General features: G+C 39.3%; 2 protein-coding genes across 2 annotated transcripts; both read right to left on the minus strand.

The window, feature by feature from the left end:
* Nucleotides 1-888: 888 nt before the first annotated feature.
* LOC139451678 (E3 ubiquitin-protein ligase TRIM33-like) lies at nt 889-21,484 on the minus strand. The gene is made up of 2 exons (XM_071232999.1): nt 21,395-21,484; nt 889-2,026 (listed from the first exon to the last, which is right to left on the minus strand). The coding sequence occupies exon 2, from the start codon at nt 2,023-2,025 to the stop codon at nt 889-891; it is 1,137 nt and encodes a 378-aa protein (XP_071089100.1). The 5' UTR covers nt 2,026; nt 21,395-21,484.
* Nucleotides 19,472-21,838, minus strand: LOC139451679 (uncharacterized). Its single transcript, XM_071233000.1, has 3 exons — nt 21,823-21,838; nt 21,395-21,475; nt 19,472-20,958 (listed from the first exon to the last, which is right to left on the minus strand). Exons 1-3 carry the CDS (start codon nt 21,836-21,838, stop codon nt 19,472-19,474), a joined length of 1,584 nt encoding a protein of 527 aa, XP_071089101.1.
* Between the last annotated feature and the right edge of the window lie 4,038 nt (nt 21,839-25,876).

Raw genomic sequence — 25,876 nt, forward strand, 5'->3', positions numbered from 1 at the left:
GGGGTACTGTTGATGCAAATTCATTCAATCTTATCAGCCTCAAGACTGCAGCAAATGGTTTTGAAAATTCACAATTTGGAACCAACAAAATTTCTCAATTCATGTTATTACTATATTAATATATATATATAACGAATAACTCATTTTATGGCTTTGTGGAAGTAACCTGTAATCGCTTATAACAATACCAATAAACAGGAAGAAAGTTTAATGCTTTGTTTTATATTATTGCATGAAATGAAATCGCAAAATACCTCTCAATTTAAGGAAACGTGAACTTTTTGAAGAAAATAACTTTTCCCCAAAAGCCTGGAAAGGGCACTTCCTTAAGAATTTTAAACAAATACCTGTATTATTCAATCGAAATTCTATTCAATAATAAATCATGGAATTCTAAGTCTACAGTCTTGGAGGACTACTCGCATTAATTTGGTGACTCATTGTTTTCATGATTTTCAGTGTTCATGAAGATCATTTCATATCACACAAACCTCATGGTGGAATAAAGATAATTATGAACATATACTTGCTAAGTATTTTATTATATTCATGCAAGCTCGAAAGGAATTGAATTATTTTCATAGTAGCCACAAAATAAGTAGAATTCAACTTTTATTCAACAGTTGGATCAAAAAAAAAAATTCTCTCTCCAACGATATCATGATTTTCACCTATCACAGAGTATGGTATTGTATTGTTCTAATAAAAATAAATGTGTGTTACTTCCCACACTAAAAAAATCGGCTTATTGGTTTGTTTTTTAGAAGATTATATCAATCCATGATTTTATCTCAAAGCATCAACTTTATTTGATTTCCATGGATATATAATATTCATTTATCTTTGAAACCTAACATACATCTCTTTCATTTATTCTGTAAGGCATAATTATATATACATGTAGGTGTACTCGCCTTCCTGTAGTCTGGTTAAGATGCCAACATCTGTCATAAGGGCTTCTATGCGAGATGCATCTTGTGGCATGAATTGGATATCTTGCATAGATTTCTCCAAATCAAGCTGCAAACTGGTACGTATATCTGTCAGTGCTTCCAGACTTCTGTTTATAGCAGGATACATCTGCAACATCTCCACGACGTCAGCCTTCTCCTTAGCCTGTGCAAAGTATGTGTTAGTTGAGTCCATAATCGCTAAAGTCTGGTCATAAGATTCCATGTTCTTTTGCATAATGGATAACAAACTTCCACTTCTTTGCTTTACATCAGTCATCAGTTGATATTTTCTCTTGTCCAAAATGGTCTTGAAGCGATCAAACATGGTGTCAATATCTGATAAAGACTTTGCCTTAACGTCTTCAATATACTTCTCTTGTTGTTTTACTTCTTTCTTCTTGTTTCTTAAATAATCTGCATGAACACAAACTTGAGTGAGTTTTGTTTCCAGTTCTGCCTTCTTTGCTGCCGATGCCTCCCCCAAATGCTGCAAATCATGGCCTTTGTGGTCTAGAACTGTACAGGAAATACAACATAGTTTCTCGTCAGTTGGGCAATAGAACTCAAGGTTATGTTTGGGGTGTTTAGGACAAAAATGACCTTTTGCAAATGAAGTGATTGGTTGGTCAAGGACATCCCCAAGCAACATGATTGAGTGGTCTCTGCTGACCCGGTGACGTCTGTGTACAAAGTCACATTCCTTACACAGATAGCTCTGACAGTCTTGACAACGTGACACAGCCTCATTCCTCTCAAGACATTCACTGCAAAGGACCTTCTTGTTTTGCTTGATCTGCAGGAACTCCACCAGCTTGTCCCTGAGGCCATCAACTTCAAGTGTGTCAGCATTTCCATGGACTTTTTGAACCTTACGACAGAGGGGACATGTGACCGCTCCTCTTCCCTCCTTGTTGAGAAGCTGTTGTAGACACTGTGTACAGAAGGCATGGAGGCAGGAGTGGAGGAGACGAGGACGACGGTCTGTCTGGTTGAAATGTTCCACACATACAGGACACTCCAAGAAGTTGTCTTTCAAGCTTCCTACATCTACCTTTTCTTGAGGTTCAGACATCCTGAAAAAAACAACCCAAAAGCTGAACAAAACTAAAATGAAACCCTTGAATACATGTGTAAGTTTTGCTTTAAATGGTTGTAGAAGTCATTTAGTCATATGATAAATTCAATCAATAAGGGATTTACATATTTCTGTGATTCAATCAAAATATCATCAAGAGACAGAGAATAGCAATAGAGATCTCCTTCATATAAGGTGACTACAGCTAGTTCTCTTATTAACATATGAGTACGAAAGAGCCAGCTACTTCATTGTAACACCAACTACACCACCGCCACCACAATCAAGACTACCACCATCACCATTGAAATATCAACCACTGCGCCTGCCACAGCCAACACCACAGACCCCTGAAGATCCGTGTTAGAATAGGTCTTCAGCAACCCATGCTTGTCGTAAAAGGTGATTATACTTGTCATAAGAGGCGACCAACGGATTTGGGTCGTCAGGCTCGTTGACTTGGTTGATGCATGTCATTGTATCCCAATTACAGTAATGGTAATAATTATGCTTGAAGTGATGCTCGTGTTGATGTTTGTAGTGGTAATTATAGGAGTAATAATTATGATGGCTGTGTGATGTTTGTATTATTTAGCGGTTAAGGTGGTGGTAATATGGGTGATGATCGTTGCGATTACGCAGTGATGTTAGTGATAGCGAAAGTTGCTGTGATGCAGGTCATGTTGGTTGCAGTTGTGTTGGTAGTGATGGCTGTAGTGCAGGCAAACGTCATGATGGTAGTGATGTATAACCAGGGTATTTTGGAACAAAGGGTTTTTAATATTAGCTTAAAACGTAGGCTTTGGGTTAAAATACAGATGGATATGAGAGAAGTGACTGTACAGGGTGAGGGGACTACCAACAGGTTATCGATTTTACTTTTCTGAGAAATAAAAATGGCTATTGGCGGAAATTACCAAGATTGTTGGAATTAGAAATGATTGTTTAGGGGGATTCGTTGACGAATCCAGATCTCACAGGGAAATGGGTTTTCTTCGTAGGATTGTTTGAGTTGTGGGTATGTTCGGTTGACCAATGATTTAGCAAACTAACCGAAGATTTGGTTAAGAAGAGTTTGATAGAAAAACTGATTGGAACGGAAATTGGGGTTCATATGGAGGTGAAAATTAGGACTCATTTCACATGATGTCAAGTATTATTTCGGTGGGAGGAGCTAACATTATCATCAATAGTATTTAGGGAGTTGTCCGGGAGTGGTGCGGGAAATCGGAAACTCACGGCTGAACAGAGAGGTTCTCTCTGTAGAATGGAATTCTGGCTCAGTAAAGTGGTAAAGTTAACCGTTGATCAGAAAAGCTATCAGGCTCTTCAACGCATCATCTAGGTATGTGTTGTATTTAAGTAATACAGGCAACAACAAGAACTTATCTGAGGAACTTGTGTGTATATTGACAATAAATGGACTTGAGCAAACCATCCGACTTGTGATTTTGAGAGAGAACTACATCATCCCTAGAACTAAGGAGTGGTTGATCAGGAACAAGTGACAAAGGATGAAAGTTAAAGTACCCGACACCTAAGGTTACAGATGAATAAAGTGATTTAAGTGAATTAGTGACGATGATGATCGTAGTGGTAATGCTGATAGTGTCCGGGGTTGTGTTGATGAACATGATGGCCTGACAAAAGTAGTGCTATTGATGCTGATAATGGGAAGTGTGATGATGAGGTTAAGAGGTGAAATGGGGTTTAACATAGCATCCAAGATTATATCACTTATATAGCGATGTACATGGACATATGTGTGAGGCTGCATGTACTGTTTTGGACTTACATTTATGCCAGTTTAATAGTCCTAACCCACTGAGATATAACGCCACAATTTAAAACTCAGACTCAATATACAACATGTTCCGTCTTTTAACATCTTTTGGTGTGATGAGTGCTGGGTAGCGCTAATAGCTCTTCCCCCATGTGGAACCAGGGCAGAATATTTCCACAGCCTCCCATTGCTGGTCGTATGAGGCGACTAAAATGGGCAACCTGTTTGCCGTGGGTTGCGTCCCTGTGTCGGCGGAGGACGGGAGTCTGGTAGTTGAGGGCACTGGTTCCTGGAACTGTGTTCCTTTGCCCAACACACTACTTCGACCCTTACTTCGCCTAGACGGGTGGTAAGATGGGCCCGGTCTTATCAATCGGCTGGTCATGCCAGGCCCTGTGCGTAATATTGTATATGCACTCCTGTGTTGTATTATAATGTATATTTTGGACTTGGCCATGCCTACTTTGTATGAATTAACAATTTTTGATGGAATAAATTGCCTAGAGTCTTACGCCAGAAGGTGGTGGCTCATGGGCCAATCTGGTGATGTTGACCTCTGTATTCTGTATGTCTCCAGTTTCTTGTCATGGACTGAACCTGCCTGGCACTACATCTGGTAGATAAATATAGCTATTCAAGTCATATTTGCTGGAGTATAACATCCCTGTATCCCTGGTGTTTGCATGCCGGAAATCCGATGCGCTACAACACTGTCCTTGTTGACACTCCATAGGGGGTGGGGAGCAGGTATGCTGAAACACTTTTCTTTCGCCATGTCTACCAAACAACCTGGTTCAATTCGTAACGATAAAAAAAGACGTCTTGAAGATGATGAGTCTGGGAACATTCCCACCAACTCCGATTCATGGGCCCGATTCATGGTGATCGAGGCTGCTGACAAACTACCTTTAAAACTGAATCCGTTTGCTATTTCTAAAGCTATTAACGGACACTGTGGAGAAGTGAAAAATGTCACTCGTCTCTGTAGTGGTTCTATTCTTGTGGAGTGTCTGAAGAAACAGCAATCTCTAAATCTCTTGTCGATCAGTCAATTTGCAAATGTTGAAGTTGCTGTTTCAGCACATAAAACTTTAAACTCCAGTAGAGGCATTGTTCCAGACAGAGCTCGATGTCTTTCGGACATGTCTGAACAAGAAATTGTTACAGAGTTAAAGGATCAGGCAGTGACAGCTGTTAAACGTTTCACCAAAAAGGTCAATGGTGTTATCACTCCCCTGAATACCTATCTCTTCACATTTGATAGACCAAGTATCCCTCGTTCAATTAAAGCTGGTTATGTTAATATCGGAGTGGAGGTGTATGTCCCCAATCCACTCCGGTGTTATACTTGCCAAAAGTTTGGTCATGGTTCCAAATCTTGTGATCGACCTCATGTTTGCCAGCGTTGTGGTGGTAAACATGACAGCACTGAATGTAGGGAGAACGTCAAATGTGCCAACTGTAATGGCCAGCATGAAGCCTGGTCCAAATCCTGTCCACTCTGGAAGACTGAATCACAGATATTGAAACTCAAACATCAAAACAACATATCATATCTGGATGCCAAAAAACAAGTAGCAAATCAGCTGCCATCAACATTAACGTATTCTGCTGCAGTGTCTCGTTCTGTTGCCACTTCATCCATAGAGTGACAGACTGAGTTGACATGGGTTCACTCCGTTCAACCAGTTGAAACAACGTCGGTCATTCAGCCAAACAAATCAGATTGTCAGCCCACTACATCATCTTCAGAATCACAGACTGATCCACAATCTTTACCTGTTATTGAAAAACCAGGACATGTTCACATGTCAAAGACAGAAAGAAAAAAACTAAACAGACAACATCTTAGGACACCCTCTCCTTCAGAGGTGCCTGTCCATAACTCCTTTGGACCTTTGGACATGGAGGTAACTCCGTCTTCTCAGGCCAGTGCTGGCACTCGTGAAGAGCAACCTCCTCGTGGTGAGTGCTGGGTAGCGCTAATAGCTCTTCCCCCGTGTGGAACCGGGGCAGAATATTTCCACAGCACCCCATTGCTGGTCGTAAGAGGCGACCAAAGTGGGCAGCCCGTTTGCCGTGGGTTGCGTCCCTGTGTCGGCGGAGGACGGGAGTCTGGTAGTTGAGGACACTGCTTCCAGGAACAGTGTTCCTTTGCCCAACACACTACTTCGACCCTTACTTCGCCTAGACGGGTGGTAAGATGGGCCCGGTCTTATCAATCGGCTGGTCACGCCAGGCCCTGTGCGTAATATTGTATATGCACGCCTGTGTTGTATTTAATGTATATTTTGATCTTGGCCATGCATAACTTGTATGAACTAACAATTTTGGATGGAATTAATTGCCTAGAGTCTTACGCCAGAAGGCGGTGGCTCATGGGCCAATCTGGTGATGTTGACCTCTGTATTCTGTATGTCTCCAGTTTCTTGTCATGGACTGAACCTGCCTGGCACTAAATCTGGTAGATAAATATAGCTATTCAAGTCATATTTGCTGGAGTATAGCATCCCTGTATCCCTGGTGTTTGCATCCTGGATGTCCGGTGCGATATAACACTGTCCTTGTTGACACTCGATGGCGGGTGGGGAACAGGGGTGCTGAATCATATTCTTTCATTATGGCTCAACAGCAATCTGGTTCATCTCGCCAAAAAAGAGACGATTAGAAGACATTGATATTTCGTCTGGAAGTATTTCTCAAAATATTGATACCTGGGCTAGATTCCTGGTTATTGAGGCTGCTGATAAGCTGCCTATCACATTAAATCCTTTTGCCATTTCTAAGGCTGTGTCCGGGATTTGTGGTGGGGTCAAGAACGTCACCCGTCTCCGTAGTGGTTCGCTTCTGGTGGAGTGTGCACGGAGACAGCAATCTCTCAATCTGTTGTCTATATCTAAATTTGCCAATATTGAGGTTGCTGTGTCTGTGCACAGAACTTTAAACTCTTGTCGAGGCATTGTTCGTGACAGGGCTCGATGTCTGTCCGACATGTCTGAGGATGAAATTGCTACTGAATTGGAAGATCAGGCTGTAACCGCTGTTAAACGTTTCACGATCAAGAAAGACGGTGTCATCACGAACACCAATACCTATCTCATGACGTTTGCCCAAACTTCCCTTCCACAGTCCATAAAAGCAGGTTATATGAACATCGGAGTGGATGTGTATGTCCCCAATCCGCTCCGATGCTACAAGTGCCAACATTTCGGTCATGGCTCAAAATCCTGTCATAACTCTGTGGTATGTCATCGTTGCGGTGACAACCATGAGAGCATTGACTGTGATCATGATCTGAAGTGTGCAAATTGTTCAGGCCCACATGTTGCTTCATCAAAATCTTGCCCTGCGTGGCAAATGGAATCCAAAATAATGAAAATAAAATGTGAAAAAAACATATCCTACCTGGATGCCAAAAAACTATTCAAAATTCAGACCACTACCCCCTCAACTATTTCTTACTCCGCTGCAGTCTCCCGCTCTGTTACAACATCTACTATTTCGTGTCAGACTGACTTGACATGGGTCACGTCAGATCAACCAGTTGATACTGTTCCAATCATTCAGGATATACCTACCATCAGTCTATCCAGTTCAGGTTCTCAGACTGAGATTCAGTCTCAGAAACCACCACATACGTCAGTCAAACAACCAGTCGTTGTTCATTTGTCGAATAAAGAAAAAAAGAAATTGAAGAAAAAACAACTGCCAATCGTCCCTTCACCTTCAGAGGTTCCTTTACAGAACTCCTTTGGGCCTCTGGACATGGAGGTTACTCTGTCCTCACAGGACAGGCGGGGGAGTAGTTCCTCCTCACATTCACGCGAGCGATCTCCAATTGAGCCACCATGACTCAATTGTCTAATATAATGCAATGGAATTGCAGAGGACTTAGGCATTATTTTAATGAACTGCAGTTATTAACAAGTGATTTAAATACATCAGCAATTTGTTTACAAGAGACGTACCTTAAAAATACAGATAAGTTTGATTTAAAGCAATATAGTTCATATCATTCCTTCTCTCGTCCGGGAGATAAGGCTACTGGAGGTGCTTCTATTCTAGTGCGGCGGGGCGTTGTTCACAGTCCTGTTCCGCTTGACTCGACTCTGCAAGCAGTTGCAGTTAGACTTACACTGCATATTGCCTTCACACTTTGCTCCTTATACATTCCTCCTTCTCCAAATCTTCAGCGTACTGATCTACAAAAAATATACGACCAGCTCCCAAAGCCCTGTGTCATCATGAGTGATCTAAACGGGCATAATCCTCTATGGGGAAGTTCAACCATTAATCAAAAGGGAAAAGTAATCGAGGATTTTGTTTCCGACAACGATCTTTGCATTTTTAATGACGACTCCGACACTTACTTACACCCTGCTACTGGTACCTATTCATCTTTAGATCTGTCTTTGACGGATTCAGTTTTGTTAAATGAATTCTAATGGTCCGTCCATGATGACCTATGTGGGAGTGACCATTTCCCCACGGTGCTTAAGCCCATTAGTCCCACTGATGATCCACCTTCACCTCGATGGAATTTTTTGAAGGCTGATTGGCCTTTATTTCAATCTTTATGCAAAGATAAATTAAAACCTACGTCTTTTCAGAATGTTACTGACCCGATTCAGTTGTTTTCAGATTAACTGAATGAAATTGCTAATGAATCAATACCTAAGTCCTCTGTCAACCCACGTGTTCGTAAACCATGCTAATTGCAAACAAGCTAGGAAATGTCGTAAGAAGGCGGAGAAGTACTTCCGTAAACATCCCACTGTCCATAATTTAAATACTGTTAAAATTTCAAATGCCAAGGCAAGACGTCTATTTAAGCAAAATAAACGTCAATCCTGGCAGACTTATGTCTCAAAAATTAACTATCGTACCCCTATGTCCAAGGTATGGAACATGATCAAAAAGATCAAAGGCAAGGGATCAAATTCTACAGTTAACCATCTGAAGGATGGCGATACTTTGTTAACTGATAAATCTGCTATTGCCAATAACATTGGTGAAACTTTATCTCATCATTCTTCTTCATCTAATTACGATCCTGAATTTCAAAAATATCAGCTCCAACAGGAAAAGAAAAAAGGTAATTTTACATCTGATAATGGTGAAGATTACAATGAGGTATTTTCACTACATGAGCTATATACTGCCTTAGGGCAAGCTCATGATACAGCAGCAGGCGCTGATAATATTCATTATCAGCTGCTGAAACACTTGCCCGAATCATGCCTTGAAACTATGTTAAATATATTCGATGATATTTGGACATCTGGGATGTTTCCAGCTTCATGGCATAATGCCATTGATATCCCCATTCCCAAACCTGGGCGGGATCATTCTGATCCATCAAATTACCGACCTATATCTCTCACTAGCTGCGTTTGTAAAACTATGGAACGCATGGTAAATAATCGATTAGTGTGGTACTTGGAAACAAATAATCTTCTTACTAATATACAATGTGGTTTCCGGAAAAACAGAAGTACTATCGATCATTTAGTGCGTTTAGAATCGTTTATTAAAAATTCCATTGTAAATAGACAACATGCTGTATCGATATTTTTCGATTTAGAAAAAGCTTACGATACAACATGGAAACATGGTATTTTAAAAGATCTTCATGATTTTGGATTAAGAGGCCGTTTGCCTCATTTTATATCACAGTTTTTAACGGACAGGCAATTTCAAGTCCGAGTGGGTACAACCCTGTCTGATCATTATAATCAGGATCAGGGTGTCCCACAAGGCAGTATTTTGTCTGTCACTTTATTCAGTATAAAAATTAACAGTTTGTCAAAAGTTTTAAATGATTCAGTTGATGGATCACTTTTTGTGGATGATTTTAATCTATCTTGTCGGGGTAAAAATATGCACACAATAGAAAGGCAATTACAATTATGTCTTAATAAAATTAACAAGTGGTGTTTAGAAAACGGGTTTAAATTTTCCAAATCAAAAACTAATTGTATACATTTCTGCAGAAAATATAAGCCACATAAGGACCCTGAACTATTTCTGAATGGCACTCCTATCAAAGTTGTTAAGGAGGCCAAGTTCTTGGGACTAATTTTTGATAACCACTTAACTTTCCTTCCACATATTAAATACCTAAAAGCTAAATGCCTGAAGGCACTCGACTTATTGAAAGTAGTTTCTAATTCCAAGTGGGGAGGGGATCAAACAACCCTCTTACACTTATACAGGTCACTAATTCGTTCCAAACTTGATTATGGCTCCATCATCTATGGTGGAGCCTGCAAAAGTAATTTACAAAAACCATCCATCATCAAGGCCTGAGGGTTTGCCTTGGAGCTTTTAGAACGTCTCCCATTCACAATCTCTATATAGAAGCATATGAGCCTTCTTTTAAACAACGCCGTTTAAAATTATCTTTACAATACATCACTAAATTATATTCTAATCAGTCCAATCCAGCTTTTAATTGCGTCTTTAATCCTCTCTACGAAGATCTTTACAATAAGAAATCAACACTTACTCCACCACTCGGAATCAGAATAAAATCTGCAATATCAGCTTCTAATATTCAACTCCAAGATATAGCTCCTACGAAACTTTTCTCATCTCCTCCTTGGCAAATGGTGAAGCCAGAGGTAGACCTTACATTAACAAAACTAAAGAAATCAGACACTAACGAATTAATTTACCAACAAGAATACAGTCAATTAAGAAACAATTATGACACTTATAAATCTATCTTTACAGATGGATCCAAGGATGGTGGCGCTGTTGCTAGTGCCACTGTCATTGGATCCAGAACAATATCTTCACGTTTACCTGATAACAGTTCCATATTCACTGCAGAAGCAAACGCCATTTTTACAGCACTTAAATATATCAGTAATCAAGCTAAACATAAACAATTCATACTGTTTTCGGATTCTCTTTCATGCCTTCAGGCGATTAAAAATATGTCACCTAAACATCCACTTTTAATCGAAATTCTCGAATTATTTAATGATCTTGCTACTGGCCAATATGACATCGTCTTTTGTTGGTTACCCAGCCATGTTGGTATCATTGGTAACACAATGGCCGATGCTGCTGCAAAAGCAGCACTCAAAAAATCTGTGACACCACTTCTGATCCCATACACTGATTTTAAACCCATGATTCGATCTTACATCCGAGATCTTATGCAACAGAAGTGGGACGCCCAAGTAGGTATCAATAAATTACATGAAATTAAACCAAATATCGGTTACACCTACTTGGGCTGTCAGTCCAGATTTGAAGAGGTCATTATGCGACGATGTCGTATTGGCCATTCAAGATATACACATGAGTATCTTTTAAATGGTGAGGATCCTCCGTTTTGCATCCCTTGTGGTGAAAGAATCACAGTCAAGCATGTCCTGCTTGATTGTATTGATTTTTCCATCACAAGGGATAAATATTATAGTGTCAAAACAGTCAAGGACCTTTTTAGTCAAGTTAATTCTCATTTAGTATTGCACTTTTTAAAGGAAATTGATTTAATACATAAATTTTGATGTACATAATATGTTTTTTATATATTGGTGGTGCTAATATATAACTTAGATTGTTAGTGGCTGTACTCTCGAGGGGGGTTGAAGTAGCATAAAATTATTGTCCCCCTAAGAGGGTATGTAAGTCCCACATCATTCAATGTATTGTTATGCATTCCAGAATTTTAAAACGTAGTATTTTTGTCATTTTAATCTAAGGCTTAACTGGTAAACTATCGCCAGTGACTGAAGGAATGATATAAATCCAGCCAGGGTCCATGCAGGAAGCAAAGGCACTGTAAGTCCCCATGGTCCCTGGTATGGTGTTCTCCCTTTAGTTACTGACGATCTCTAGCCCATTTTTATATTGTGTTGTTAATTCTTTCTGCTTTTATATGTTCCTCAACTAGTTTTAATACACTCTGTGATATTCTAGTTATTGTACTGTCCTTTGCTGACAGGTTTTTTTATCAAGTATATATACTTATTTGTTATTAATGTATTCATTCTCGTCACGATATGGCTGAAATATTGCCGATGTGACGTTAAATATTAACTCACTCACTCAGGCCAGTGCTAGGAGTTCTTCACGCTCGCGTGTGAGATTACCTATTGAGCCGCCATGACCCACACGCCTCATTTGATTCAGTGGAATTGCAGAGGACTCAGGAAAAATTTTAATGAGATACAATTGCTAATTCAGGACTTTACACCATCAGCACTGTGTCTCCAAGAGACTTATCTTAAGCACAGCGATGTATTCGATTTACGGAAATACAATTGCTATCATTCCTTTTCACCTCCAGGTGAGAAAGCTACTGGAGGTTCTACTATATTGATCAGGCAAGGCATCATCCATAGTACTGTTCCCCTCAACACAAATCTTCAAGCTGTAGCTGTCCGACTTACCTTGCACATTGCACTTACTTTGTGCTCCTTGTATATTCCTCCTTCGAATACTCTTCAGCAGGCTGATCTTCAGAATCTCTATGATCAGTTACCAAAGCCCTGTATCATCATGGGCGATCTAAATGGGCATAACCCTCTATGGGGAAGTCCAAATACAAACAGTAAGGGAAAAGTGCTCGAAGACTTTATTTCGGACAACAATCTCTGCATATTTAATGATGATTCTAACACTTATTTGCATCCTGCTACAGGAACATATTCAGCACTGGATCTCTCCATCACAGATTCAGATCTTTACAACGAATTTGAATGGTCAGTTCATGATGACCTTTGTGGGAGTGACCATTTCCCTACCATCCTTAAAACTGTTAACCCTACTGATCGTCCACCAACAACACGGTGGAATTTTACTAAGGCTGATTGGTCTTTATATGAATTACTATCCACTGAAAAATTAACACCTGACATTTTTCAACATGTTCAAGATCCGATACAGTTGTTTTCGTACTTGCTGAATGAAATTGCTGATGCAGCAATTCCAAAGTCCTCTGTAATTCCACATATTCGTAAACCATGGTTTAACAACGAATGCAAACAGGCACGAAAATATAGGAAGAAAGCGGAAAAGTATTTCCGCCGCCATCCTACAGTCCATAATCTAGATAAGGTCAAAATTACCAATGCCAAGGCACGACGTGCTTTCAAACAAAATAAGCATCAGTCTTGGAGGAACTATGTCTCCAAAATAAATTCCCGCACGCCCATTTCCAAGGTGTGGAATATGGTGCAAAGAATAAAAGGCAAAGGTTCAAAATCATCTGTTCACCATCTTAAGGAAGGGGACACGTTATTAACGGATAAAACTGATATTGCAAATAAACTTGGAGAAACGTTAGCGAAACATTCTTCAACATCTAATTATGTCCCGGAGTTTCAAAAATTTAAGAAACAACAGGAAAAGATAAAAGTTAATTTCTCTTCTGATAATGGTGAAGACTATAATGAAGTCTTCTCATTACATGAGCTACATACCGCCCTTGGGCAAGCTCATGACACAGCAACAGGAGCTGATAACATTCATTACCAGCTTTTAAAACATTTACCAGAATCTTGTCTTGAGACATATTTGATCAAATATGGACATCAGGGAATTTTCCTACTTCATGGCATAATGCCATTGTAGTCCCAATACCGAAGCCTGGCCGGGATCATACAGATCCCTCTAACTATCGTCCTATATCCTTAACAAGCTGCGTATGTAAAACCATGGAACGAATGGTTAATAATAGATTAATTTGGTATCTGGAAACCAATAATCTCATTACAAATATCCAATGTGGTTTCCGAAAAATAGAAGTACTATCGACCATTTAGTACGATTAGAATCCTTTGTAAAAAATGCTATTGTAAACAAACAACACGTAGTATCAATTTTCTTTGATCTTGAGAAAGCCTACGAAACTACTTGAAAGCATGGCATTCTAAAGGATTTACATGATTTTGGTTTGAGAGGCCGTTTGCCTCATTTTATATCACAATTTTTAACAGACAGACAATTTCAAGTCCGAGTGGGTTCCACCCTGTCTGACCATTATAATCAGGATCAGGGTGTCCCACAAGGCAGTATCTTGTCTGTCACCTTGTTTAGTATTAAAATTAATAGTCTGTCCAAGGTTTTAAGTAATTCAGTGGATGGATCACTGTTCGTGGATGATTTTAATGCATCTTGTTGTGGTAAAAATATGCATACCATAGAGAGGCAGTTACAAATCTGTCTCAATAAAATTCATAAATGGTCCCTCGAAAACGGGTTCAAGTTTTCTATGTCTAAAACTAACTGTATACACTTCTGCAGAAAATATAAGCCGCATAAAGACCCTGAATTATTTTTAAATGGCACCCCTATCAAAGTTGTTAAAGAGGCCAAATTCTTGGGACTCATCTTTGATAGCCATTTAACTTTCTTACCACACATTAAATCTCTTAAAGCTAAATGCCTGAAAGCACTCGATTTGTTGAAAGTTGTTTCTAATTCCAAGTGGGGAGGGGATCGGACTACCCTCCTACACTTATACAGGTCACTGATCCGTTCCAAACTTGATTATGGCTCCATCGTCTATGGTGGAGCCTGTAGAAGTAATTTAAAAAAACTTGATACTATCCATCACCAAGGACTAAGGCTTTGCCTTGGAGCCTTTCGCACTTCTCCTATTCCAAGTCTATCTGTTGAGGCGGATGAACCATCTCTAAAACAACGCCGTTTGAAACTTTCTTTACAATACATCACTAAATTATATTCCAATCAGTCAAATCCAGCCTTTAATTGCGTATTTAATCCTCTGTACGAAGATATTTACAATAAGAAAACATCTCTTGTTCCACCCCTAGGAATAAGAATTAAATCAGTCGTTTCTGCTGCGAACATTAACTTTCAGGATATAGCTCCCACAAAACTTTTTTCATCGCCTCCTTGGCAGATGGTAAAACCAACTGTAGACCTCACATTAACTAAACTTAAGAAATCTGATACAAATCCACTCATTTATAAACAAGAATACAATCAATTAAGAAACACTTATGACACATATAAATCTATTTTTACAGATCGATCCAAGGATGGTGGCGCAGTTGCTAGTGCCACCATCATTGGATCCAGAACAGTATCTTCACGATTACCCGATCATAGTTCCATCTTCACAGCAGAAGCGCACGCAATTTTAACAGCACTAAAATATATCAAGAACAAATCAAAATCTAAAGACTTCATTATTTTTTCAGATTCACTTTCGTGCCTTCAGGCTATTAAAAATATGTCATGTAAGCATCCATTTTTTATTGACATTCTTGAGTTATTTAATGATCTTGCGACTGGCCAATATGACATCGTTTTTTGTTGGTTACCCAGCCATGTTGGAATTGTTGGTAATACAATGGCTGATGCTGCTGCAAAAGCAGCTCTCAACAAATCTGTGACACCACTTCTGCTACCATACAGTGATTATAAACCTGTCATTAGATCTTACATCAAAGATCTGATGCAGAAGAAGTGGGACACCCAAGTGGGTATAAATAAATTACATGCAATAAAAGCAAATATCGGTTACACCTACTTGGGTTGTCAGTCCAGATTTGAAGAGGTCATTTTAAGACGATGTCGTATTGGCCATTCAAGGTACACTCATGAATATATCTTAAAAGGTGAAGATCCTCCATTTTGCATCCCTTGTGATGAAAGAATCACAGTCAAGCATGTCCTGCTTGACTGTGTTGATTTTTCCATCACAAGGGATAAGTATTTCAAAGTTTCATCGCTAAAGGACCTTTTTAATCACGTGAGTAGTCATTTAATTATTGGGTTTTTAAAAGAAATAGAATTATTACATAAATTTTGATGCTATGTTCTGTAGATAATACATATTTTAGTATTGGTAGCGGAAAATTTTTTAACTGAGATTGTTTGTGGCTTTACCCTTGATGGGGGTTGAAGTAGTGTAAAATGATTGTCCCCCTGAGAGGGTATGTCAGACCACGTCATTCAAAGTAATGCTTTTTCACCACAATTTTCATCGTAGAATATATGTTCATTTATTCTGGCTACATTTGTCATTAATCGCCAACAGCGGAAGGGATGATGTAAATCCGGCTTGGGTCCATGCAGGTAGCAAAAGTACTGTAAGTCCCCATGGACCCTAGCATGGTGATCTACCTTCAGCTGCTGGCGATCTATAGCCCTTTTTTATATTGTACCGTAATTTATAGTGCTATCTTTTTTATAGTTGTATGCTAGTTTTAAATAATAAACTGTGATATTCTAGTAATTTTACTGTCCATCGATGACAGGTTTTAATTTAGTTAAAAATGTATGTATTCAAATTGTCACACTCATGACACAGCAACGGGAGCTGACAATATACATTATCAGCTTTTAAAACATTTACCTGAATCATGTCTTGAGACACTTTTAGATATATTTGATCAAATATGGACATCTGGGAATTTTCCTCCTTCATGGCATAATGCCATTGTAGTTCCAATACCAAAGCCTGGCCGGGATCATACTGATCCCTCTGACTATAGACCTATATGCTTAACAAGTTGCGTGTGTAAAACCATGGAACGAATGGTGAATAATAGATTAATTTGGTATCTGGAAACCAATAATCTCATTACAAATATCCAATGTGGTTTCCGAAAAAATAGAAGTACTATCGACCATTTAGTACGCTTAGAATCCTTTGTGAAAAATGCTATTGTAAACAAACAGCATGTAGTGTCAGTCTTTTTTTATCTTGAAAAAGGCCTATGATACTACTTGGAAGCACGGCATTCTAAAGGATTTACATGATTTTGGTTTGAGAGGCCGTTTGCCTCATTTTATATCACAATTTTTAACAGACAGACAATTTCAAGTCCGAGTGGGTTCAGTCCTGTCTGACCATTATACTCAGGATCAGGGTGTCCCACAAGGCAGTATTTTGTCTGTAACATTATTTAGTATCAAGATAAACAGTCTGTCAACCGTTTTGAATGATTCAGTTGATGGCTCGTTATTTGTGGACGATTTTAACATTTCTTGTCGTGGGAAAAACATGAACACTATTGAGAGACAATTGCAGTTGTGTCTCAATAAAATCCAGAAATGGTCGCTTGCTAACGGCTTTAAATTTTCTAAAACAAAAACTTATTTTATCCACTTCTGCAGGAAATATAGACAGCACAAGGACCCAGAACTATTTCTATCTGACACATCCATTAAGGTAGTTGAGGAGACCAAGTTCTTGGGGCTTATTTTTGACCGCCACCTGACATTCTTGCCACATATAAAATATCTCAAGGCAAAGTGCCTGAAAGCATTAGACTTATTGAAAGTCGTCTCTAACTCTAAGTGGGGCGGGGATCAGACAACCCTTCTCCATTTATACAGATCTTTGATCCGCTCAAAATTAGACTACGGTTCCATCATTTATGGTGGAGCCTGTCAAAGTAACTTACAAAAACTGGACTGAATTCATCACCAGGGCTTGAGGCTCTGTCTAGGAGCTTTCAGGACCTCTCCTGTTGACAGTCTCTATGTGGAGGCTGACACCGCCGTTTAAAACTTGCTTTACAATATATCTCAAAATTAAAATCAAATCCGTCCAATCCAGCCTATGATTGCATATTTAATCCTCCCTACGAGGACTTATTCCATACAAAACCGAAGCTTGTTCCTCCATTAGGGATTAGAATAAAACCTCATATAACAGCAGCAAATATTGACCTTGATTTTGTTGCACCATACCGTTTACTCTCTACACCTCCTTGGCAACTAGTCCACCCCGTTGTAGACATCACACTTACTAATTCTAAAAAATCAGACACAAATCAGTTGGTCTTTCAGCAAGAATATATCCAGTTGAGATCAACGTACGATTCTCACCGCTCCATTTTCACTGATGGATCCAAGGATGGTGGCAAAGTTGCCAGTGCTGCCATCGTTGGGTCAAAAACTATTTCTTCCAGGTTACCAAACAATTATTCTATCTTTACTGCTGAGGCCAAGGCTATTCAAACAGCTTTGGAATATATTCAGACACAAAATATCTGCAAAAACTACATCATCCTCTCTGATTCTTTGTCATGTCTACAGGCTTTAAAAAATGTCCACTCAAGTCATCCACTCATTCTTGATATTTTAGAATTACACAATATTCTGGCCACTGGCCAATACGACATCGTTTATTGCTGGTTCCCCAGTCATGTTGGAATCACGGGTAACTCTATGGCTGATGCTGCTGCAAAAGCAGCTCTAAACAAATCTGTGACCCCACTTCTTCTACCATACAGCGACTACAAACCTTTAATTAGATGCTATATCAAAGACCTTATGCAAAAGAAGTGGGACACCCAAGTAGGTACAAATAAATTACATGCAATAAAACCAACTATCGGTTACACCTACTTGGGTTGTCAGTCCAGATTTGAGGAGGTCATTTTACGACGATGTCGTATTGGCCATAGCAGATACACTCACGAATATTTGTTGAAAGGTGAAAATCCTCCATTTTGTATCCCTTGTGATGACAGAATCACGGTCAAGCAGCTTGACTGTGCTGATTTTGCCATCACAAAGGATAAATATTTCAAATCATCATCTCTCAAGGATCTTTTTTATAATATTAATTCTCATTTAGTTATTGGGTTTTTCAAAGAGATAGAATTGTTTCACAAATTTTGATGATATATATTGTATAAAATGAATGACCTTTTAAGAATTAATAGAACGAAATTATATCTGAGTTTGTTACTGGCCGTATCCTCAAAGGGGGTTGACGTAGTGTAAAATTATTGTCCCCCTGAGAGGATATTGTAAGTCCATGTCATTCAAAGAATATTTCTGGATACTAGTGTTTTAAACGTAGTATATTTGTCTTTTTACTTGTGGCTAACTTTGCAAACAATCGCCAGTTGCTGAGGGTATGATGTAAATCCTGCTGGGGTCCATGCAGGTAGCAAAGGTACTGTAAGTCCCCATGGTCCCCAGTATGGTGGTCTGCCTTCAGTTGCTGACGATCTATAGCCCGTTTTTAAATTGTGTCGTTTGTTATAATCTGCTTATTTTATTGTTCTGAAACTAGTTTTACAATTAGAATCTGTGATATTTTGCTAGTTGTTATACTGTCCGTCGACGACAGGTTTTAATATATTATATAAATTCATAACTTGCTCAAGTCACGATATGGCTGAAATAGTGCCGATGTGACTTAAAACTTAACTCACTCACTCACACTCAAATTGTCACATTTTTCGTCACGATATGGCTGAAATATTGCCGATGTGACGTAAAGCATTAACTCACTCACTCACTCTTTTGGTGTGATATGGCCAGGGGATTGAACGACCGACAACACAACGGAGGTGGTTAGTGGTGATGGTGGAACTGACAATGGTTCTTTTGATGATGGTGATGGCAGAAATGGTAGTGGTGATGTTCGTGATGATTGTAGTCAAGTACTTTTCATGATTTCTCTAGAGGCTGTGGTACTGATGGTAGTAGTGAGTGTGTAAGTGGTGTAGGTAGTGATGGTAGTAGTCATTGTGTTAGTGGTGTAGGGAGTAATGGTAGTTATCATTTCATTTGTGGTGTAGGTAGTGATGGTAGTAGTGATTGTGTTTGTGGTGTAGACAGTGATGATAGTAGTGATTGTGTTGGTGGTGTAGGTAGTGATAGTAATAGTGATTGTGTTAGTGGTGTAGGAACTAATGGTAGTTGTCATTGTGTTTCTGGTGTAGGTGGTGATGGTAGTAGTGTGTTCATGGTGTAGATAGTGATGGTAGTAGTCGTTGTGTTTGTGAGTGTGTTAGTGGTGTAGGTAGTGATAGCACTACTGAGTATATTTGTGGTGTAGGTGGTGATTGCAGTAGAGAGAGTGTTTGTGGTGTAGGTAGTGATGGTAGTAGTGAGTGTGTTGGTGGTGTAGATAGTGATAGTAGTAGTCATTGTGTTTGTGGTGTAAGTAGTGATGGTAGTAGTAATTTTGTTAGTGGTGTAGGTAATGTGTGTAGTAGTGATTGTGTTTGTGGTGTAGGTAGTGATGGTAGTAGTGATTGTGTTTGTGGTGTAGATAGTGATGGTAGTAGTGATTGTGTTTCTGGTGTAGGTAGTGAGTGTAGTAGTGATTGTGTTTGTGGTGTAGATAGTGATGGTAGTAGTCATTGAGTTTGTGGTGTAGGTTGTGAAGGTAGCAGTGAGTGTGTTTGTGGTGCAGGAAGCGATGGTAGTAGTGATTCTGTTTGTGGTGTGGGTAGTGATGGTTGTAGTGGTTGTGTTAGTGGTGCAGGTATTGATGGTAGTAGTGAGTGTGTTGGTGATGTAGATAGTGATGGTATTAGTGACTGTGTTAGTGATGCAGGTAGTGATGGTAGTAGTGAGTGTGTTGGTGATGTAGATAGTGATGGTAGTAGTGATTGTGTTAGTGGTGTAGACAGTGATGTTAGTAGTGTTTGTGTTACTGGTGTAGGTAGTGATGGTAGTAGTGATTGTCTTAGTGGTGTAAGTAGTAATGGTAGTAGTGATTGTCTTAGTGGTGTAAGTAGTGATGGTAGTAGTGATTGTGTTAGTGGTGTAGACAGTGATGGTAGTAGTGATTGTGTTAGTGGTGTAGGTAGTGATGGTAGTAGTGATTTTGTTAGTGGTGTAAGTACTAATGGTAGTAGTAATTGTGTTAGCGATGCAGGTAGTGATGGTAGTAGATATTTTGTTAGTGGTGTAGGTAGTGATGGTTGTAGTGATTGTGTTTGTGGTGTAGGTAGTGATGGTAGTAGTGATTGTGTTTGTGTTGTAGATAGTGATGGTAGTAGTGATTGTGTTTGTGTTGTAGGTAGTGATGGTTGTAGTGATTTTGTTAGTGGTGTAGGTAGTGAGTGTAGTAGTGATTGTCTTTGTGGTGTAGATAGTGATGGTAGTAGTGATTGTGTTTGTGGTGTAGGTAGTGATGGTTGTAGTGATTGTGTTAGTGGTGTAGACGGTGATGGTAGTAGTGATTGCGTTTGTGGTGTAGGTAGTGAAGGTAGTAGTGATTATGTTTGTGGTGTAGATAGTGAAGGTAGTAGTGATTGTGTTTGTGGTGTAGGTAGTGATGGTTGTAGTGATTGTGTTAGTGGTGTAGACAGTGATGGTAGTAGTGATTGCGTTGGTGGTGTAGGTAGTGAAGGTAGTAGTGATTGTGTTTGTGGTGGAGGTAGTGAAGGTAGTAGTCACTGTATTTGAGGTGTAGGTAAGGGAAAGTGACAAATATGATCATTATTTAGGGACTGGTCATTTATTTAGAGAGGGGAGCGGGGTGTCAGCAAAATACTATATCTCCAAAGTCCAATGTCACTCCCTACCCACAACCTCGTACAACTTCCTACTTTCGCTTTCGGTTTAGCTCATTGATTCTGATTGTAAACAGAAGTATTACAGAATTACTTTACGTCCAAACAAGAAATGACCTCGATTAGGAGCTATGAATTCGTATACGTGTTTCTATGACTGAGAACACTGTTATCCACACCCGAAAGTTACATCACATTCATCTTACTTCGTGCGGTGTCAGGCGATAACAAACTATGTCACGGTGTTGCGATATGCACTTACTTACATGTTGTATTTTGCATGTCATAATTAGTATCCCAGTTCGTTTCACACACTTACCTAACTGGTATAGACCCTGCGCATGGAGAGAGTCTCTTCTACCGGCGGGGCACCACCAGATGAGCTGGGTCAAAAGACGCCCTGAATGAGGAAATGATACCCCAGGTGACACGTTACAGGGAGATAACTCATGTATTATTATTCAAGCCATTCACACCGACACACACAAGGAAGGTTATACGAGTCAATCACTGAATGCGACACGACGTTAATCCCATTTCACCTCACCTCACTTCATTTAACGACAACTTTTTTTACATTTTCGAGAGACTGTAAGATGCTAATAAAAACTGGCACTTATAATAAATATATGCGTAACTTATTTCCATAAGCGTAACACATTAACTTTAAGTTTTACAAGGGTGTTTATATACTTCTACATTTCTAAATATTCACGTTCTATCCTATATTAAGATTACATATCTTACCGTTGATGTTTTTCATGTTTCAATCGTATAATCACTTGGGATGAGGCCGTTGTATTTAAAGGTTGTAAATGGTGAGATTCATCCAACCTTTGTGAAAACTTAAGTTGCGTTAATTCTTGTATTGCTACAGAACATGCAGCCTGGATACACCTGGTATATTGCTGACTGCAGCGTCGAAGCACACTCACTCACTCATAGTTATCAAGAATGTTAACTCATTTCACGACTTGGTATTAGTCTTTGATGTCGATAAATTTTGACATCATATTATAAGATTACCTTAATGCTTGTACTTTGACAGCCACAAGTACAAAGGGAATATGAAAATACGAGTGCTGATCGATACGTTCCGAGCCTCGCACAGAAAGAGTTTACCTAAAGACATTAACATGATTTAGTTTTCAGTATAAATCCTATTGTAAATAGATACACTTTTGCCGGTCAGGTTTGGGGGATTTGAGCCAAGTTTCGTAGAAGCCTTCTCTTACCTGACAAAAACAATGTCCACAACTGCTATGTCATCGTTCCAGTGGTAGGGTTCCGGCTACAGTTTTCTTCCTATTTAGGAACATGTGGGAGTCTGGAGGGGCGAGATCAGGAGGAAGAAAGTGAGAGCTGAATGAGTTCAACGCCACAATCATACATTGCAGCCACACATTTTCATATTCTCTTATTCCTAAAGTAATTGCTAAAATAAAGCATCATAATACGCTCTGATTATTGTCTGGCCTTTTGGACAATAGTCAACCGTCGGCATTCAAACAAACAGAAGCCACTACCTTTCCAGGTGATGGGACAGTCTTTGCCATTTTGGTGGCGGTGATGTCAAATGTTTCCACACTTTTGATTGTTGTTTGGACTCATGCTGGAAGATGTGAACTCAGGTCTCATACACACTCACAAATCGTTTCAAGAATCTTTCTGGATCATCTTCAAACAGTGCTAGAGTATCACGAAACATGTTGTGCCTCGGGTCAGATGCCAGAGGCTATGGAACTGAACGACCTGATACTGTTTTCATTGCCAATGTTTCTGTTATTATGAAATGTACTATTTCCTTGGACAAGCATACTTAACTAGCAATATTACCTCAGTCGTTCGCCGGTCGGCCGTATTTGAAACAAAAAACGACATACCAATTGAAAAGGAGTACCGGTGCACAATAAAATTAGAGTAAGGGCTGGGTTGAGCGGACAGTGAAATGTTTCGGGGACTGTGAGACATGCAAACTGAAGCTGAAAATCACAAGTTTTCAGTTCACTGTGTTCCTTTACTAATGGGTTGTCTGGCGACATGTGGACGTGGTTCAATGTCGGCGATGGCTATTACATATCTTTCGGGTCTTATGTAGCAAATGTCAAACATTGTTTCTTTTGACTTCAACGTGAACGTTGATGCAGATGCTTGACGTGTCGGGGTGATTAGGCTCTTGCTATGTGTGTTTATTACATTATTACTCTGCTTTGCCATATTTCATCTACTGGTAGAACTTTCACTTGTTATTTTTCAGTCTTAATAATGAGCCTTTGACCAGAAGCGTCATTATTCAGATACAATTTTGCCAGCAAGATTATGAGAGGCAGTGAACTTATGAGTTACATATCACGATATGTTCTCAATCCTGGACGATTTTTAAAAAAACCCAGGGATTTGTTAAATACAACCAATGAATTTAGTGCGAGTTAATATTAAATGTCTTTTCACCATGTCTAATAAGTCCTTTGCCTCCTTCGGGAGTTACACTGATATTTCCCTGGACCAGTGCTTGCCTGCTAAAACTAATTAGTTAAGAATGGCATTAACTTTGTGCGATTGACCATGAACGTTCATGGACTGAGGGACAAACTGAATGAACGTCGGAGCTTATCGGTATTGTATACCTCGAAGGATGTATATTTGTTCAGTTTATTTAGTTCGTGTGACTTCAGGCAACATGCAACAGCCATGCAACAACCAGGGGACTCGAGGAATACAAAAGTTCCTCAAAAGGAGAGGTGACATGAGAGGGTGTGTATTCTCAAATTACTCTGCAGTAAATAACATCTTTTGTAGTTTGGTTACAACAAAGAGATTCTTATAATGACATCATTAGAGGAAAAATGGTATGTTAAGAACTACCTCAATTTGCCATCACATTTGCATCTAGAACGGGACGTTACAATGTCCCGACACGATAAAGGTGACGGGAGAGGTTTCCGAAGTTGTTGATGAACCTGTGGCGATTACAAATATTAGTAATAGTTATACAGCCGATCAGTGAAAGGTGATTATAAAAATGTGTCAAATAGATTCCAATGTAACTTCATAGATTGTGGTAAGCTCTCATTGTCAGTCTACACTGACAGCAATACTTTGTAAATTTACTTAGTAAGTGAATTTCACTGTCAACTCAGACACTAAGATGTTGGTCGACCTAACTAACCAGTTAGCATTTTTTACAAGGTGACCTATCGTCACTAACTAAAACAGGTTACATAGTAATCAGATATACTTTTATTGACCGCTTCCTGTATGAGAGAAATATTACTGGCATACAGGAACAACATAGATGTAATGATGGACACAAAGCATTTTAAGTAGCCTAGTGGTTTACGCGTTCGCTCGTCACGCGGAAGACCCGGGTTCGATTCCCCATATGGGTACAATGTGTGAAATTCTGGTGTCCCCCTCAGTGATAATGCTGGAATATTCCTAAAATCAGAGTAAAACCATACTCAATCATCTCACTCACTTGTTTTGTTCGCCAGGGTATCCCCAGGAGTGTGGATGTAGTCCGTCAGTGTTTACGTTATTTCAAGAATACATTCTCGTGTATGAATGTCAAAATATGTCGTCCATACGCTTATGACCCCCAGTTTCGCGGTCATGAGACCGGCCTCTCGTCAAATGGAAAAAGCCGTATGTGGTCTAAGCGTCACATTATATCACAATATGACATCCTCAGAGTATCTGTTTGTTTGTTTGATGCTTAATGCAGCGCTCAGCAATAATCAAGCTATATCACGGCGGTCTGTAAATAATCCACTCCGGACCAGAGAATCCAGTGATTGATATCATGACAGAGTATCTGTAATACAGGGCTTACCATTCATATTCAGTCGGCTGGAGTCACTAGTTTGACCACTGAGTTAAGTACTATTAGCATTGTCAAGATACTACACATGCAGAGAATTATATTTCTGTAAAATGTACAGTCGGTACAAACTTTATTTCTGGAATAATCAACATAAACACACAAGTACTACTAATTACATTCGTTTCAAAAATTATGTTTATTTCAAAAACCATTGGATGTCGAAATATTTTTATTGGAATTCCGTTGTTGTTTGACGGATCCTTTAAAGGTATTGTCGGGAGGGAGAAAATAGAGTTTGTTGCTTAACGCTGCACTCAGCACTATTCCAGCTGTATGAAAACGGCCTACAAATAATCGAATCTGGACCAGACAATCCAGTGAGGTATTACGAGCAATGATCCACGTCGTCGGGGCACTATGACACATGGATTGATGCAAAATAGAAAAGGATACAGGCAAATGCATTGGGAGATTTGGTATGTATATCATCAGCCCACACCCACTACCGTTGCCGTAAACACATACTCATTATATTAACTTCGGAGCAAAAGAATGTATACACCTACGTTTGAAAGTGGCTAAAAATGAAACAAAAAAAGAAATGGTTATTTGATGGTGATGTATTTGGTACGGGTATCATAGTTGTGTTTGGGACCTGTTGTTTGCAGTCTTTCGGGACGGTTTCTCGAATTATAACGTTTTGATAACGTTTGTAATTTTGGGTCAAACCTAATCTTTAAGTGTATACTTTCTTTTGCCCTGCAGAATAGTCGGAATGGTACAGAGGACTCGGCCTTTAGCAGAGAGTTCATATGATTAGGAACAGGGTTTCATATCTCTTATTCTAAGTAACAAATAACTTCAAGCAGGCTTTTTTATTAATATGTTTATTTGTTATTAAAAAAACACAACAAACGGGTGGCCAACCTTTCGGGTAAAATGTAGGTTTCTATTGACATTCTGTTACTTTCAAATTCA

Source organism: Haliotis cracherodii, unplaced genomic scaffold (assembly GCF_022045235.1).
Source record: "Haliotis cracherodii isolate W230 unplaced genomic scaffold, xgHalCrac1.p SCAF_9, whole genome shotgun sequence".
Classification (NCBI taxonomy): domain Eukaryota; kingdom Metazoa; phylum Mollusca; class Gastropoda; order Lepetellida; family Haliotidae; genus Haliotis; species Haliotis cracherodii.